The 19,298-nt window shown below is 37.2% G+C and overlaps 1 protein-coding gene across 7 annotated transcripts in view; it reads left to right on the top strand.

Moving 5' to 3' along the window:
- The window catches only part of DAAM2 (dishevelled associated activator of morphogenesis 2), a 206,805-nt gene that overhangs the window by 122,841 nt on the left and 64,666 nt on the right, over nt 1–19,298 (top strand). For all 7 annotated transcript variants that reach the window (XM_085219419.1, XM_085219418.1, XM_085219420.1 and 4 more), the window contains 2 exons: nt 11,326–11,400; nt 18,499–18,593. In XM_085219419.1, the coding sequence (XP_085075545.1) occupies nt 11,326–11,400; nt 18,499–18,593 (170 nt within the window). The remainder of the gene's footprint in view (nt 1–11,325; nt 11,401–18,498; nt 18,594–19,298) is intronic.

Here is a 19,298-nt window from a genome sequence, read left to right as displayed (position 1 = left end):
GGTTCATTCTCATTGCCTGGGACCCACAGTTGCTTTGGGTCTGAATGACTGCCTGACTTCCTTAACTCAGGAGACTGCTCTCAGTTAGCCTGTGGCTCAGAGTGAATTTCTTAACACTGGTAACTTGCAGTGGGAGGATGTTGTCCTTTGCAAACCATGCCATTCTTTCAGCTGGATGTCTGGAAAATGCCAGCAATTGTGGAGTTAACTTGCTTTTTTCCCACCAGCATCTGTTCCTTTTCCTCTTTAACAGAATGACTTCATGCTCAGATGTTTGGGATAATTTGTTAGCTTGATACTGACATCGGGTGATTCTGGTATTTTTAGTATAGGTATGGAAGATATTCATAAGACTTCAGAAATTACTTTGTTATAAGTGCAAGTAGTCTTTAGAATAGTAAATTCAGAAACTCTGCCCTATGACAAACACAAAACATAACAGGAATCAAGAAAATGCAGTAAATGTCACTGATACAGGAACTACAAAACTTGTGATTAGTGAAGCTTTTCATTCTGAAAGATCTGTTTGATTGATAGCTCTTTTTAATGTGCATTGTAGGCTAAAACAGTCTCTCAGATTTGGACAAAGTTATTATAGTATAAAATAAAGCTTAAAACAGTACACATTTCCTTCTGCATCATTTAATGCAAAGATACCTGAGGACAAAATCTAACATTTTTCTTAGATTTATCATTACATTTCTGTAATTATATTTTGATTTTTTTTCCCTTCATTGTTATTTTCCCATCTGTAAGTACCCCAAGAGGTCACTTTGAGGAACAGTGCAATAGGCATAATGATGTCAGACACTTCTCTTAAGCATATGGTTTTAGCCCAGATTTACTATACTAGCAGATTAAAAGGTGAATTTGATGTTGAGCAAAAAAATGATTATGTAATTCAGCTGGTATAGCTTCATTACAGTATAGAACCAGGATATCTGAAAAGCCACAGTGTAGCAGACATAAGAGGAGTGACAGTTTTTCCAACCAGTTTTTACTTGGTTCATGCTTTCCACACTGCAGTACTTACAGTTGCAGACTCATTTATTTATCCTAGTATGAGGGGTCAGGGCCTTGAAATTATATATTTATTTACATATAATCAGAAAGTCTTCTCTTTCCCACCCCCCCATGGGAACAGCATGGAATATTTCATGGAATATTTTTAGTTTCTTCCTCCGTCTGCCTCTCTCTACAACAGTAGAAGTTAGTTGGTGCTAAGAAAATGCCTTTGCAGCTCTTTGATTAAGAGTATTGAAGACATAAACTCCATAGAGATTTTATGTTATTTGCTGTAGATGTTCTGAGCATATAAAATTTGAGTGTCCATCTTTCAGTTTCTGCATTTTTTTAATGTGAACTATTAGTTCTCCAGCTGAAATTAGCACTCAAAAATCTGACCAAAAATACTCCTGAATTTATACAGTGGTATATTGTCATCATAATACCTAGTGTTGTGTTTCGTGTTACATGTGTCCCACTCTGTGGGAATGGCGAGAGATCAGTGGGAGCAGATTTGACCCTACCATGGAGAAACAAAAACAACAAAACCAATTAAAATGAAAAAAAAAAAAAAAACCCACCCTCAAAAGATTTATCCAGTTGTTATTCTGCTAAGATGATATAATTCACTGTACTTAAAAATGAAACAGTAGTAAGCAATCTGATTTTGCTGTCTGGGGAAGCACATGTAATGCCAATTGTGTTTTAGGTGTTACCCCTGGATTCAGTTCAGTCTTCGTGCTTTTTTGAAAGTTGTGGATCTCTACAGTCCTGAGTATGAGTCAGTCCTGCAGATATAATCCTTATGAGGTTCAGTGAGGACAAGTGTAGAGTCCTACACCTGGGGAGGAATAAGCATCAGTACTTTTCCTCTGCATTCTACATTTCACCAAATGCCCACCAGCCTTTCAAAAGCCAGCAAATACTGAGCAAGGAGGGTTCCTGAATTTCATTTCAGTGACAGCTTTCTGAACAGACACAGCAAAGAATTGTTTCAATATCTACTGAAAGCCACATTTCCATTGCAGTCACATATGACAGTTTCAGCTTTGCACCTGACTCAAGGTGAAAAGTACATAATCTTCCCTGATATTCAGTCACCTGCTGAAAGATATCTGTCATCCCAAAGATTTTACAAATATAACAGTTGAGAAAAATTAAGGCAGGGAGAAAATATAATTTTACCCAAGTTTGTGAAAAGGAGAAAGAGAGACCAATTAACTGAATAATATACTCAGATATTGGATTAGCAACCTAAAAACTATTTGCCTCTCTATTCTCACAGTCCAACACTATCATCATTTATAGAAGAGGCCCCAGAGCAGAAATGAACTGGAGTAAGAAGTGCTGACAGTGGAAACAGAGATAGTGGGCATATTGTCCACATTGCCCGCACTGTTAGGACAGTGAAGAAAAACCTTGTAGAGTTTGGCATTAGATAATTGTGTGTGTGCTTCTAGAAGGATTTATCCTAGCTATGCTGTCTCTAGGTAGGTGTGTTCTCAGTATTTTCTTTGTGAATTTGAGCAGGGTTAGTGACCTTTTATTCCCATCATCAAGTGACAGACAGGGTGCCTGCTTTGAATGGAAAATGTCTTTTCATTTTATTTAGAAAAGATTCTAAGTAATTACTTGCTGGAGAAAAACAGAGTCATACTAAAAGATAAACTTTCAGTGCAGCATGTGACAAGTAGGAGGTTCAGTTACACAAGCTGGGCTCCCTCTGGGGTTTCTCACTGTTGCCAAAAGAGTGCTAGAAGGAAGAGGAGGAAAGGAAGTGAAGAAGAAGAAAAAAGGAAGTTCTTCCTTACTGTCCAATATCAGCAGCATTGGGATCCAGTTGAAAACAGTGCTGTTGGAAATGGAACAAGTTAAGCTAAAAGCAGGAAGTGAGTTGTGAAGAACAAATGCCCGTTTCTGTCTTCAATGCATGCTTACTATAAGGTGGAATAGTAAGTTGAACAAGGTCAATTCTATAAGCAAAATGAATTCTCAATACTTTTACATAGCATAGAGCCAAAAGAGCAGCGCTTCAATCTTGATAAAACAGAAATGTATGTCCCTGTGATGCTACTTAGGAGCTGTTGGGATAGCTGCAGGTTGTTAGCTCCATCAGCTGCAGGAATCACTGAGGAATCTGGACCCTGACCTTAAGCTTACTGCAGATTTACAGGGACAGAGCTGATCAGGAGGACAGTGTCAGTTCCCAGCTGCACACCTGGAGAGCAGACATTGTCCATGAGAAATGTCTTTTTGTAAAGACCTTTTGTGTAGAATGATCATGAATTGACTTCCTTACTGGTAGAGTCCTTCACAGTAGACATTTCCCTTCACCTCCAAAAGAAGATGGAATTAGACAAGAGAAGGTTATTGTCTAAGAACTCCTACATTTCATTTGCAGATAACTCATTAATTGCTTTATTTTGCAACACAGTATTTAAATTATAGCCTTATCTGCTGCAACATACTAGTTGACTAGGTCCTGTGGAAAGTAGAGCAATAAAACAGATTTTAAACATGGAGTTCATGGTTTCAAGAAAAAATGACTGTAGGCAGCAGCACAGTCAGAAGAATATATCCAACAGAGCAACTTCCATGAGAAAGATGAAACTTTGACCAGAGAAAGAATGTGAATTACTGATAGACTTCAATAATTCAATGTGATATCAGCTGTATATCTAAGTAGATCTGTAAATATGGGGACAAGCTGTCCTCTTGGTCACCTGTAAGTAGGTGCCTGATAACAGTGAGATCCACATCCTTCAGAAGGGCTGTATGTGTTTGCACAGGGACAGGCAGTCTTGTGTGATCTATAAATAACAAGAGGATGCTGATGCAGTCAGCCCTGGCAGCAAGCTTACGCCTGTTTGCATTGATGATAAGAAGCCAAAGGAGGAGAGAATTGAACATAAGAATATTCTTAAAATGTACTGTGCAACTTCACTATAATTTAAAGTGCTTTGAAATGAGATTCCCTCCAGCAACCTACTGAAAGTCCTGTGCCAAACATGGCTATTGTAAAACTTAATTTTGTTTAAAATAGCACACTTATACAGTTTATTTAATCAGTGGTTCTGATCTTTCTTGTTTTCTGGAAAAATAACCCTTATTTTCAGCTCAGTGCATTACACTAGCAACCTTTCTCCCTGCTTTCCCCCTTTTCCAGTCCGTTTTCAGCAATATACTATATATATGCATGTGTATGTATTCAAATGATCTGGAAAGTTTTCTGGAATATAAAAAATAAAAGCATGATCTTCATCTCTATTAGACTTGTACCAATTAGAAATAATTAATTTGATTCAGCTTTATTAGAACGTTTTCAGCCTGTGGTAGGGCAAACCATTTTTCACAAATGATTGATAATCTATTTTAATTTTTAAAGACTAGTGAATGCATTAGTCTTTAAAGTTGAAGCTTCTTTCAGTATTAGGAAAGATTCTTAAGAAGGAATCTTCCTTATTCAAAAACTTTATCCCTTTTTCACTCTTATACTTTCATATTCTGTTGTATCTTATGGCAATGAATTCCACGGTTCTTTGGCAGCAAAAGGCATTTTGTAGTATAAATAATAATATGAAGCCTTTGATTCTTTCTTTTGAAATGAGTACTCAGTAACCAGCACCAGGGGTCATTATCAGGCCAGTCAAGTTGCTGGCAGCAGGGCAAAGATCAGTCTAAATAACGAAAATAAAATAAAAATAGAAGTAACCCTACAGTTTGCTAGACAGAATATTCCAGTGTGATAATCCAGTGAGCTGGAAGCATGTATGACTATACCTGACTATAAGAGACAATTAGAATAGTCAGTTGCTTGCTCCAGCTAGTAATTATTGAGCATTCCCTCTTAATAAGTTACATAGTGGACTGCATTTGGGGCAGAGGGATTATTATCCGCACATCAATAGCTTAATTCCAGGGAGAGAAGTGATGTTTGTTTTTCTCACTCTGTATAAATTGTGCTTAAAGTGCTTGGGTACAGCTCCCTCCCCCAGAGCCTGAGAATATTTGTGTAAATGCTAGCCATGGCGTCTGAGAAATGGAGCAGTGACCACATCTGTCTATTGAATGGCTCAGTCCTACAGTCTGCCCTGTTTCAAAATTACCATCTCTTGGGACGTGGCTGGCTTTCTGGAGGCGTAAACTGTCTGAAAAGCTTGGATGTATTTTAGCTCCACTCCTGAATTAGTATTTCCTCTCACAGCAGATCAAACACGTTTTGTGTCTTTTAATGAAAGTGCTTCTTATTTATGGAACTTTGGCTGCTCTGAATGAGACAGATGTTAATGGATGAACAGTGTGTTAATGAACAGGTAAATGTTTCTTTGAAAGCTGTACCTCTCCTTAAAGAGAGCTTCAAGAAAAGACAGTAAGTCAGTCATGGAAAAAAAGGAGAATGGTGATTTGGATGAGAGTGCAGGACGTACAACTTGAGTGTCGATTGATTCTTGGCTGTGCTACAGATTTCCTGTGTGACTGCAAACTCTGTAATTGTCTGCATCCCATTTTCCCCATTTCTGCTGATCTCAATGAAAGGGAGGCTGAAAAACCTAATGCATGAAGTTCTGTCAGGACCTTTGACAGTGTGGAGTGCAAGGTGTTACTGAATTGTATTGTATTCAGCATTAATAGCAGATGTTGCAATAAGTTGAGTCATTTCAAAAAGCATCTGAAGGGAATGGAGTTGCACTTTTGGGAAATAAAATACAAGTAATAGTCATTCTCTATCCCTAAAACAATCAAAAACCCATTGTTGTTTGTAGCGACCTGAAAATGCATGTAGAGAGCAAGGTTCTTATACTTCACTTTGAAACAGGAATAACATGAATGTGAGTCTAAATCATGGGCATCTCAGATGAACTTCTACCAGATAATCTGTTATTCTGTAAAGTGTGGAATGGCTTCCTCCTGAAGTAGAGAATTACTCCTCAGCTTTTATCTCAATTGATGGGTATCGCATTAAAATTTAAAGTTTCTGTGAACAGATGGGTTTTCTTCTTTTTTCTCCTTCAAAAAAAATTTCTTTAGAATCCCCATTCCCAATGTTTTTTTAAAAAGGATGTAAAACAAAAACAAAAATAAAAACAAAGCCTAGCTACAGGGACTTACACATTATGTCAGGTATCATATTTCACTTTTTCTTGAAAGTTGTTAATTTCTTATACTAACTTGAGCCCCATAACTTTTGTTTTCTGAATAGAAAGTGATGATGCTGATCCTTCGGGCTTGATGATCTTTGTAGATCCCTTCCAACTATTCTGTTCTGTTCTGTACCATTCCATTCCACCCTATTCTTTTCACCGCATAAAACAACAATTTTATTGTGAGGTACTAGGATGATGCATGCTGAGAGGAAGAACAGCATTAACCTTAATGTGGATTCTGCAGGCAAATTCAATTCTATGTGACCCAAGTATAAATTTGAGCATAGTCTGGACATCATACAATGAACAAGCCAGAACAGGAATTTATATTAAAGTAGCCTCATTTCACATCCTTCATCTGAGTTTGCACACTGTTTTCGTTGATGTAGAGGAACTCAATGAATAGTATCTTGGTTCCTTGCCAAAAGAACATTTTAAACCTTTTGAACAATGTCAGGTAGGTGGGTTTTTTCCCATTCCAGTCTGAACAATGTGAAGCAGTAAGGTCAGCTGCCTGCAGTTCTGAAAAGACAGTTTTGAGGAAAAAGTCCTTCTTTCCAGTGAATGAATATCATCCCCACAGTTATCTATGACATGCATAACATGTGGTATAATTCTTGATGCATCTGTTCAAGGAAGAAATATTATTTCATTTGTATTTTAAAAAGCTTCATGAGTCATCAGCCCTGGCAATTTATCACAGCAGTGCATGTGCAGGTAGAAACAAATTCTATATAATGCTTGGACACCCAGAGATGCTAAGCAGCTCCTGGTCTCGTGAATCTGGGATTAGTCAACGTTGCATAAAAACTTGGAAACAAGAGAACTCTGGACTCATTGTCAAATCAGTGCCTGTTCCTAACTCTGGAGTGATTTCCTGATGGAGTTTCAACTGTCGTTTCACTGTATCTCTTCCTCATTCTGCATCTACAGGAAGGAAGATTTGTAATGTTGCTAATCTTATGGATTTATGGCTTACAGATGGTCAGATTTTCAGGAAATGCTCCAGAGAATTGTATGGCAGTGTCAGGAGTCTACTTGGTGCAGCGTGAAATGCCAATACTTCTTTACTGGAAACTGAAACCAAGTGTTTGCCCCTAAGGAGCTTCAGCATAGGCAGTTCTTGTCCAGACCTTCCCTGTATTCTTTATTTAAGTACTCAGATCATCTTGAAAGAAGCACCCAATATATATATATAGGCTTCTATTTTCACTGAATACACAAATATTTGGCATTTCCACGTTGTTTCAGTAACTCTAGTGTTTAGTACTTCTTAATTACATCTCTTATGATTGCTGAAGGTCTCTGCTTTCTATAGAACAGCTTGTCCAATTGATCCAGTCTCCCACGATTCTCAAAAAGATTTTTAGGATCAGCTTAGATATGCAGACAATACTTTGTTGTATTCTGTTTCATTTTGATTGGTTCAGATGGTCCAAATACTTGCCCTACTCCATTAAATCTTATTTTGGATGAAGTCATAAGTTCCACTTTCCACCAAGCAATGGAGCCTGTCCAAATTAGTGTCAAAGCCTATATAATACCTTGGCTATATTGCAGGCTCGTATGGTATCAGGATCCTGTTTTCACAGCAGTTACATAGTTGTTACTCCAGTGAAGAATGATATGGCCTCTTATAAAGTCCACAAGCTGACGTCTGTTTTTTAATGCAATATTTACATTATTCAAGGAGCTAAAAGAAGGCTTTTCTTTAATAGATTCCTTCAGCTGATGTTTTCCCTTACACAGATGGGTTATTGTTTCCAGCTCTTGATGCCTATGCAGCTTTGTATGTTGGGACCTCTTTTCTTTTCTTCTTTTTCTGAGTCTCTTGGAGCAAAGAAAAGGGTTTTGCCATTAGCTTCAAGGTGCCTTGCAATCTCCTCTGAGGTTTGTTTAAGGATCAAAATCCTGAAGACGTTAAGGGGGAAAAAAAATCCAAACCAACAACAAACAGCAGAAAAACCTCAACAATAAACAGCACCCCCATACACAAATACACTTTTCCATTTTTTGCCTTCATATGAATGCATATGAACACTAAGCAAACGTAAACACAAAAACAAGAATTACTTCGTATTTTTGAAAGAAAATGTGGTACAACAATTTCTTACCATGGGCAGCATTCATCATAATTTTGGCAGTGAGATGTTTTCTCTAGTGGCTATGATGTTATAAGTATGAACTGGTGTCTTTTGTGAAAACATCACCAGGTGACTGCTATAAATAATATTGTGCCACTTTTGATGTGTGAACATGAATTAGACATGATTCAGTCTTAAGGGGACTTGATAAAATTTTGCAAGTTTATCTAGAATTTGGGTAACTTTCTGGTGCTTGATAAGAGAAATAGAGCGACAATTTTAAAGATATAATCACTTTTCTTCTGGGGAAGCAAAGACCACTGATGGACATAAAATTCTGTTCTGAACAGAGGATGTGTGTGTTTGGAGGGGGCACTAACATTAGACAGGTTCTTTTCTTTTAGCATCTTGGATGCTTATGGACCAAAGCAACTTCAAAAAGTGAAGACTGCAAAGAAAATTATCTGATCAAACTTTTTAATGGCACCAACATACTGCTTCAGCGTAGGCTTTAGTTCAGAAAAAAAAATAAATCGTTATATTTGCTGTGTTCCACTGAAACTTTTTTATTTTCCCAATTTTAACTAATGCCAAAAACGAAACTAGCCTTGTATCTAAGAGTTTGCACCAATTTGCAGAGAACAGAGAATGATCAAAAGCAAGATTCACTAAGGACCTTATCTCATTTGCTAAGATCAAATATACTAATATAATTTGAGGGATCGGAGTCTTTTCATCTGTGGTTCTGATTGTGAAGTTTCTAATTATTTTGGTGCTTGTAGAGAATTTTTCAGAATTCTGAATTATTGCTTTTGTATATCTCTCCTCATACTTTTCATGTTGCATGTCTAAACCAGGTAATGAGAGAGATTAGTTGTGTCATTCTAGCTTTTATATATATGATATATAGTTTTTTTCCTTTCTAAGAAACTTTAGTGAGCAAAAGTATTGTAGCAATACTTAATTCTTCTGTGTTTGTTTCTTTACTTAGAGGTAGGAATGGAGGCAGAAAGGAGAGAGGGAATTTTCAGAACATTCCCTGTTCTGAAAATCTTCTTGACACTTGTACACTGCATACAATTATAGCTGTCATTTATACATCTATAATTCTATGTAAAGAAAGATTATGGTGGCTTATTCTGGTTCTCTGCAGAATGACATTTACTTTACTACATCTGGATTAGCTTCCTATCTCTGTTGTTCTCTTTGGAGGTGATAAGATTATCTTCTAAAAATAATGATGTATTAATCTATTGCATATTTTATTTATTTTTTCATTAGCAAAATTATATTCTGACTTTTCTGTAAGAGCTAATGGTCTGCTTAGTGCAAAATGGGTGTCAAAGTTCTTTCTGCAACTACATATAATGAAGGGAAATCAGACACTGAAAGGCAATGTTTCAATACTGTGTGATGTGGCAACTCTAACTGGCTACTATGAGAGAGTTGCATGTTTCTGTGATGTGTCATTTGGAATGGATTTGGATCCATTACACTACTGTTGACTATGGTTGGGAATGGGAAGAAGGGAAAAGCAGCAAAGATTCTTGTTCCATTTGAGAAAGGTCATCCTGTTCTTAATTGCACCATTTATTACTGTGAAGCAGTGGAAGCATAGCAACTGTTGTTGTAATTGGTATCTCTTGTCACTTTGATAGTCTCCCATGTTTTTCATACAGCAGTAATCTTAAGGAAGAGTTGTATTCTTTCTACAATGTGTCTGTACTGCAGTTCTTTGCTAGATATAGAAAAAGCTGTTTGATCATTATCCTGAATGGGGATACTCCTTTGATCCACGTGTTGGAAGTCCATGGGAGTGAGGAGAGGGTAAGAAAATATCAAAGTGTCAGCCTCGATTTTGCTTTCAGATCCAAATATCAAGATTTTGGTTTGGATGGAATTGTTGCTCTGTGTGTTGGAAGATAATCTGATACAAACTTGTCAGATAGAATGGTGTTTTCTCAACATGGTTCAACAGGGATCATGTAGAGTCATTTCTCATCTCTAAACTAAGCAGTTCTGAAAAGCTGAGGTACTCTAATAAAACTGCACTTTTAATATTGTTTCATATTTCTTCCACAGAATAGATTTTCTAGTATGAATAAGCATTCAGTCAAAGATAATATTGGTGAGATCCATATAGTCTTCATCCATCTTTGGAAATCCTTAGTGTAGGTCAAGCAGTTCAGTCTCTTATCATATACTTGGAGTCGTAATACAAGTTAATTGTTCTTTATAATGGACAATTAGGATTCTAGAAATCAATCCTCTCATTTTATTGATGACTGTTGCACCTATGTAGAAATAAATGTATCCATTAGAATGAAATCTCATTTCCATTGAACAGCCAAGGAACCAAAAAATTTGATTCTGGGTTGGAGCAAGCCTCTTAGAAGATTAGCTTGATTGTCTAGTCTTAGACTTGTCTTAGTGTAGTGAAGAATCCTTCTGATGGATTATCTGGGAGGCAGAGATATAAAGATAAAAATTTCTGCTACTGTAACTGAGGTGATGCTGTTCTGTTCCTTCAGGTGTTTTGAGCTATAGAATAACTTCTGTGATTCATCAAGTCAAAATGTCTTCTGGCTTCTTTTCAGATTTCTTAACTCTTTTTATTTTTTCTCCATAGAAGATGTTAAAGACTTTTCTTGGTGAATTGCCCCATCACTCCAGCAGTAGTGAAGCAGAATAATTTCAAAAATCTATCAGTATATGACTACAAAATATAAACTTGTTATCTAAAAATGTGCAGTCCTTCTATTTGGAGATATTGTCAGTATATTTAAGGGGCTGAGGCTTGCCACTTAGATTTTGAAGATAACCAAGTCTCTGTCAAACTTTGTAATTCTTTGTGTAATAATCTTAACTGAAGGAGAGTCTTTTTTTCTCTGACGCACCATGGTGACTGTGCTAGAATTAAACTGCCAGAAATGTTTGTAATAATGCATGTAGGCTTGTGGTGCTTACACAAGAGTGTGGAGAGGAGATACTAAAAGTAAAGATCAACACATTGCAGAATTCCAGGAAGTTCTGCAGTGATGCTTTATCCTGCAAAGACTTCATGCGTAAACTTATTTAACTTTTTGTTTCAGGAACAAGAAGATCCTAATAAGCTCGCTACCAGCTGGCCAGACTACTACATTGACCGCATCAATTCCATGGCAGCTGTAAGTTCCTTCTTCTTGCACAGAAAGGGAAGATTTCCTTTCATAGAGATCTGTTTGTTTTGGGGAACTTTTTTGGAAGAAATCTCTGAAGAAGAGGAATGTTAGCCCAAGTGCATGACTTTTTAGAAACAGGACTTGGGAAGGAATAGCACGTGTCTTAAGAAGGAGACCTGCTCTAGCAGAATAGACTAGATAACATCATAAGCATTTTCCAGTTTTTAATCTAAATGATACATAGAACGGAAGGCATTGAAGTTAGTTCTGAAACGAAAATTCACTGCTGGAGTAATGAGATTTATGATTTAAAATGAGTGACATACCAGCTCTGAAGCCTACAGCAGTGTATGGCACTGCTCCTTGGATCTCTGCTCTTTGGCACTGGATCTGAAAAGAGAGGACAAAAATGTCTTTGTGCCCTTTTTGAATTTCTGTGCAATTAAAAAACAACTTGCAGCTAGCTTTATACTGTGGTACACCATAATGGTCTTGTAGAGATTTTCATGCTCTTGAATGTTGATGGAGCACAAAGGTAATTCAGTTATGACCTCTTGTTTTGAAAATCTATAGAAGTGATAAGGTAAAGCTAGCTTTCAGCACTGCACACACTTGCACTTAGATCTTGGCAGGGCTAGCCAGTCTGCAACAGTGACAACCAAAAGTACCATTTTCCAAAATTGTACTTGTAACTACAGTTTGCTTTGTTGAGACTTGTGCGTGACTGTGCCAAATAAAGGTGAAATAATTTGGTTTTTCATGATTAGTAGGAAGGGCAGCGTTTAACTGCTATATTTCATATAACAGTCCATATTCATGATATATCATGAGTAAAAGTCAACTGAGGTCTCTGTTTACTTTTCAGAACAGAAGGATTTTAATGAAACATAAAAGTAACGATTTGAAAACAAGGTTAAATTTGTTTCTGTTGAGTGGCTCTAAATTAATTTCTAACTGATCTACAAAACAGCATTAAGTTTATTAGTTTAGTAGAAAAATTAAAGAAAAGGGAGTTCTTCATATAATATAATATCCACTTATATGCAGGCAGGTTGATAGAGTAATATAAGGTTGTAACAGCTTAGGCATCAGATGTGAGCCAACAAGTTATCTGTGGTGAACTTTCTTTCCATGTCCTTATTCAGTAGCTTAGTAATGTGTGTCTTTCTCTGAAACATCCTGTAGATCTGTCTGCCAGCACAAGTAGAACACCTTGTAGTATCACTGACTTTTGTGATATGGTGGACCTTACATTTTGAAATTTGATCCTATAACTAATTTTGTAGTTAATTTTTGCCTCTGGTTATTTAATGTGCAGTGTCTGCTCAGCCTTTTTTTTTTTTAACATTTGTGCAGTGTTGATGACAGAAATCAGTTCCTAACATCTTAGGTTTCTAACGTCTTATTTTTTCACTTATTACCAGATGCCTGATTTCTCATGCCTTTTATACCCATGTATGAGGTTGAAAATGTTTTCACAAAAAATAGTGCCTTAATGGATACTTTATACTAATGTATTTCTCTAGTGAAATAGATCTAGCTCAGGAAAAAAAGCAGGACTTTACAAGCTATTGTAACCACTTGTAAGAGGATAAAAGTTACTTTCTACAATGAATTATTAACAGCGAAAATGATGAGCTTCCTTCATGCTAGATTTTCTTGGGGCAGAACAACAGAACAAAAAGAATATAGACTAGTTGTTAGAAAAAAAAAAAAAAGATTAAACTTTTGTGCCTGGCATGGCACTGTGCTTTGATTTCTTGATTGAACAAATTTGCTCTACAAGGGCCATTAAGGAAAAAAGTATGAAATCTTGCAATGATATTGAGCCAAATATTTCTAGTAGGATTTGATCCAAGTCCTTTTGAATCTTCTGAAAATTTTTCCATTGATTTCAGAGACTTTTGGACTAGTCTTTAAATCTGGAGTGAGTATGTGCATGTCACTACTGTAAATCTGGAGCAGTTCCATGGAATGAGATTACATTTTGGCTTAAGTTTCTAATTTTAAACACATTTTAAGAGCACCAATAAACACCATCCCTGGTAATGTTGTTTGCATGGCTCAGCACTGAATGATTGATAACCTTTTACTTAGTTCCAGCCTCATGATTTACTCTTCTACTTGAGGTGTTAAGAAGATACACTGAGGTTAAACCACTGCTTCAGATTTACCACTTAGTTGACTCAATTTTAGGCAGGTGAAGCTTGACTGACTTGATTTCATAGGAGTTATATCAGTGGAAAACTGGAATGACACAGCTGAGAAACAGCTCCAACAAGACATGCTCTCTTCATTATTATTTAGACCTCTGAGATTCCTAACATCCAAACGGTTATTTTGGGTCCTTTATAACTTCAGTCCTAAATTTAGTGATAGCGAGCATTTTTTTTTATTACTATTTTTTAAGTGCATCCAAGTGAAATTGACTCAGAAGTAGTGGAAGAAAGCCTGTTTCATGTTGCTTCCTGACACCATGTAGTCTGTTTCAGTTTGTGTCTCCTGGGCACTATCAAGTATTGCTATTTGTTAATTAGAAATGTGGCAAGAAATACTGGAGTTGAAATAAACAGCAATAAACACAGAAGTGTTAGTTTAAAATGTTTTAATTCTTGCTTTTTTCATAATAAAATTTAATCTTTGCATCTCATGTGAATTAAGTACATGCAGCTTTCACGTCTTTTTCTGTATCCTCTTCTTTAATTGCAAGGTTTGGTTTTATATATTAGCTTGGCAAAAACGTTCTTCCTACTGATAAAATGAAAATGGTACCGTTATCCCACTGAGCTCCTTAAGTATCTTTTGGTGAATTTTGAATTTCAGCAGGCCACGGCCTCCATGCTCAGGGATCATTTTCTCAGAAGATGTGCTGCAGTGTTACTCATCATATCTGTCCCTCACACATTATGCTTGAGAGCAGTGTGGTGATTCCTGACATGTCTGACATTCTCTACTTGTAACTTTAGACCGCTATGTTAGGAAGCACTTTCACAGTAGACTTGAGGTCACAGAATCCTAATCCAGTTCACAAAGCCATGCATTTTAGGCATGATTTTGTTCCCACAACTGTTTCTGTCACTGTGATTTTTTAAATGTTACTAATTTTTTATCCTAATTCTCGCAAGAGTGTGTAACTGTAAAACTGTGTCTCTTTACTAACCTGCAGTGCACAATTCCTTTGGAGGAAACGTCCTATCCTTCAGGTATTACATTTGGATTTTATGTTGAGGGGCATTGGTGTAGTGTTGGTGATAGGTGGATGGTTGGACTAGATGATCTTGAAGGTCTTTTCCAACCTTGGTGATTCTGTGATTCTGTATTCTGACTGAGAGGAAAGGGCCAAGTAGATCCTTGCTAGAGGGTCTTCTAGACTTGCCATTGAGAGAAATGGATAGCTGCTAATGATATTTAGAAGAAAGGGCTTCTAAATTTGCCCAGTTCTCTGATACCTACATGCTATAAATAATGCTGGTAACTGTAGGCAGATTGCAGGCCTGCAATCAGGGGCCATTTCCATTATCAAGGTCATTGCCATCGGTTGCTGATTCATCAAGAAACAGAGCTTCTTTTCTTAAAAATTCAGTAGCTGTCCTGTTTATATCATAATTAAAGCACATCCCTGTGCTCCTCCTGCCCTTCTCACCCCGTGATACTGTCTGCTTGGCAGCACAAATAAACACAGCTTTCACTGTACTGGGCAGGAAAACTTCTGACAGTACTGCTTTGTTTTTATGAGTTTGGCTGTACCTGCATTTCCAGGGAGAGATTTTCAGATAAACAGCACTTTTTTGGAGAAATGGCTCAGCTAAGCGTATGAGATGGAGATTGATAATAATAAATACAGCTGTAAAAAGGCCCTTTCCCTTGAGTCAGTGAGCATTTTCTCAGGGTAGAATAGCTTCATAGGATATAAAAAATATTCATCTTCCAGCATAATTTAGCAGGTGCATAGTAACTTTCCTCTGGGCTCAATGACACCTATGTTACTTCAAGATTATTTTCCTGAATGTTCTTTTATTTACATTACATTTATTCATAACCTATTTATAGTTTATGATCTGTAGTTTGCTCTCTTGGTTCAACTCTAACATAGCTAGAAATATGATGTACATTGAATTTCAATTAACCTCTTTTCTTTAAAGAAACTTTCTAAGGTGATGTTGTCCACATATGTCATGGGAGACATGCAATACAATAATTTGTTATCAAACTTTCATTTCATTTCACTTGTATTTATTTATTTATTTATTTTAAGTGATAGCATTTTGTTAGTTGTGATTTTAGATATGGTCTAAAGAAAAAGCTTGGACTACAGTGATGAATCAGAATATCCAGGATCTTTTTCCCAATTTGTTCTATTTGCTTCATTTTTCTTTTCATTTGTGTGAGATTGGGAGTGAAACTAAATCAATCATATAATGCCTTTCTGCTGCTGTTTTTTGACGTGTGTCTTTTTCTTACGTGTACTGTCCTTTTGATATTCTATTTGCCTTTCCAGAGGAATGATTAAACATTAGGAGAAGGTGAGGGAATTTACACTGTGCTAAGATTTTTCAAATCTTGGACTGCTCGAAGTTTTAAATGTATAATTCTGTGCAGATGATTTTTTTCCTACGTGAATAAGATGTTCTGTTTGTTTGTTTGTTTTTTATTGACAAATCAAATAACCAGATATCATGCTTTCCTGGGTGATGCACTTAGATTGGAAACCTTCAAATGTGCAAAATATGCATATGAGAAGAGCCTTATATACTTCATTTTAGAGACTGGATAAGGACTTGGACCTGTTTTGCTTCCTCTTCCTAGAACATTTGGTTAGCTGGTGGTAGCTAGCTGCATCCTCAGCACAGCTGACGTTAGTCCAAGAGTGCAGTTTGTAGTTCAGGAAAGCAATTCATCAGTCTGCCACACTCATGAAATCCAGACTCAAATAATGACAGTTCCCTCCCCTTGTGTCTCCCAGGGACAGTTGTATTTTCTATAACTCCTGCTGAGAAAGTTATTTCTTAATGTAAATGCATGACCAAGCTATCTTTAGAGAGGGCATGAGTATTTAAGTTCCTGGCCATGCACAGGAGTGAGAAATGAAGGGCTCTTGACTGCCTGCAGCTTTAGAAAAGGGGTTTTCTGTAATCGCCCTCAGTTGTAAAAGCAGGATTATTTGTGTTTGTTTCATTTGGAAGTGGGCCTTTTTCACTCTCAACAAAATACTGTTGAGCACCTTCCTGACATCCATTCGCTTCCCACCTCACAATGGCTCAGAGCAGAAATTAAGCTGCTGTAGGAATGGGAGACTTTCAAAGGAGCATTTATGGACGAAAGGAAAGGTGACCAGATGGGCCATCACCCAAGAAAATACAAATCAAACCTCAAATCACACCCCAGGACTCTGCCATTGAGATTCCATAATACCTTTTCAGGATTTCTGTTTATTTTTCAAAGAGGAGAATCATATATGGCTTGGCTTAAGCATTTCAATTTATGTTTCTGGCTGTTGGGGGATGCTGGCAAAAGATAAAACATCATCAGCTCATTTTCCATCAGTAGCGCTCTGTCATTCCATTAAGGCAGGAAATAGCTCGCTCTGTTACTGAGTGAATTTGACTTTAGCGAGGATCAGAGAGAGGACCCCTAGAGTTAAACACATCTCCTTATGCCAGCTGTTCAGCATAAGACAGCAGTGACATGTAGCCAAATGACCACCCTCAGGATCTGACATGTGTTGGCACCACATGGTTTCCAAAAGCAAGCAACATGGGAGTATTTCCAAGGGAAGTGAGGTGGTGGGGTAGGAGGGCTGAAGGGAGTTTCAATGAAAAAGGTTTTATTTCATGCTAGCTAAATAGTAAAATAAAGACTTAAATATTTTGCTGTAATGGACCGTAATTGTAGGTACTCAGATTCCACCCCAGAGAGATAAAATATCTGAACCTTTACAGATAATACTAGTTTAATTGGGGTATTCATTTGGTTTTAGAGCTGCTTTCCAGATACCACTGAATGATGTCTCCCAGAAATCCTGCCAGTAAAAAAGGCATTTATCCTCTCTGTTTTGCAATTAAAGAGCCTAAGAAAACATAACTGTAGGCTAAGAATTTTCATATTCAGTCTTGACTTTTTGTGAAGTCACACATTGAAGCTCTGGGCTTGAATGGTGCATATGATGGGCACTGAAGTGTCTTGCTTCATACCCACAAGATTGTGGTGGTGCTGAGTGCAGATCTGGAGCCCCGATTTCCTGGTTTACCATTTTATTTCATATTATCATTGTTTTATTTTGAGAATGTCATATTTTAAGTGTACTCCACTCGTAATCTCTCACCCTAATTTACAGTGATCCATAGCATCTTCAGTTCCAGATGACTTCAAGCTGTGTACTAGGGGGAAAAATGATAGAGATAGCTCCCAAAAAGAAAATGTGAAAATATAGGCTCTAGTCACTGCATGCTTCTGTTTTCTTCTTAAAAAACAGGGACAGGGATTTTATGATACTCTTTACTGCTTCTTGCAGGAAATTTTCCTAATTAGCAAGGGTGAAGTGTGTACAAAAATCAGTATCTTAAACCAGATGAAATAATTTGGGTAGGGAAAAATAGTCAAACTTTTAGATGTACAAATTGTAATCCAGGATACTTGCAGGCTGTTTAGTCATTTGAAGAAAAAAACTTTTCTGCTTTGAAACTTGAGACAGAAGTTTGTTGTCTTTCTTCTTTTTTTTTTCTTCCATATCCCTCCAGTTATGTCAGTCTAATAAGATTTTGCATCTCTGTACGTATTTTGCCTCCAATATCCATAGATCACCACAACGTATCACCATTCCATATTAGGTACAGTTTTCTGAGGGCATCCTGGCCCTCAGGATTTTTGGGGAGTAACCTGAGAATCCTGGTTTAGCTGGTGTGGCAAAGCAGTATGCTGTTGCCAGTCCACATGAGCAGCCTCATCTGGATTCAGTTTTGTAGCTGAGACACTGCTTTCCTGGTGAGAGGTCGGCAGGCATCTCTCCATGGGTTGATGGGATAGTTGTTTTTCATAATTCTTGGCCCCTCTCTTAGCTTCCAGGCAGCTCAAGCTTTTCTGATTGTCATCTCCTTTTCTGAACAGATGCAGACTCTGTATGCTTTTGATGAAGAAGAAACAGAAATGAAAAATAAAATAGTTGAAGACTTGAAGACAGCTCTGCGGACTCAGCCCATGAGGTAATGTTGTTCTTCTTTCATCGCAATTCACTGCCTCCCTATGGTCAGATGTGGAATAAGAAAGGCTGGCAAAGACAGAAACCTCTTTGTTTCACCTCACACAAGCATTCTCTAGTAATTCAGACAATCCACAGAGAGCCCTTCAGTTCCTGTTTCGAACCTGTCTAGCTGGAAGGGCACACTAATGTTGAAGTGTATAGCTTCAGGAAAATAAAAAACAAATTATGTTGTGAAAAACAGTGGCAAATCTATGCAAATGCAGGAAAGGACTATGAAGATCAAACTTACTAACTTCATAGCCCCTTGAGCACCCCATGTGTTCTGATTTATGACAGGCAAGATCTTAGCCTCTGCTATGAACTTTGAATTCCAGCTTCCTCTTATCTGTAGTAATGTGAACTGTTTGGCACAAAGCAGCTAATCCATCTGACTTCACCTGGTTTGGCATTCTTCCTGCTCTGTGTGTAACAGCAGCATGCAGAGATGTTGAGACTTTGTTGTGTACTGTGTCTTTGAAGGTAAGGTCATCTTTGTTTTTCTGAGATCAGTGCTCTGAACAATTGCAAACTAACTAGCATAACAACCTTTAGTATTTAACACTTAGAAGGAAATTGTTCTGAAGCACTAACCATGGCTGATACAATCTAGGGGAATATTTGTTCTGAATGTCTTTGTATTAAGACCAAAATAGGCTGAATGTGCCTG

The sequence above is a fragment of the Meleagris gallopavo genome, chromosome 2 (genome assembly GCF_905368555.1).
Source record: "Meleagris gallopavo chromosome 2, MGAL_WU_HG_1.1, whole genome shotgun sequence".
Lineage (NCBI taxonomy): Eukaryota > Metazoa > Chordata > Aves > Galliformes > Phasianidae > Meleagris > Meleagris gallopavo.
Note: the sequence above shows the minus strand (reverse complement) of the source record. Positions and strands in the feature narration are given on the sequence as shown.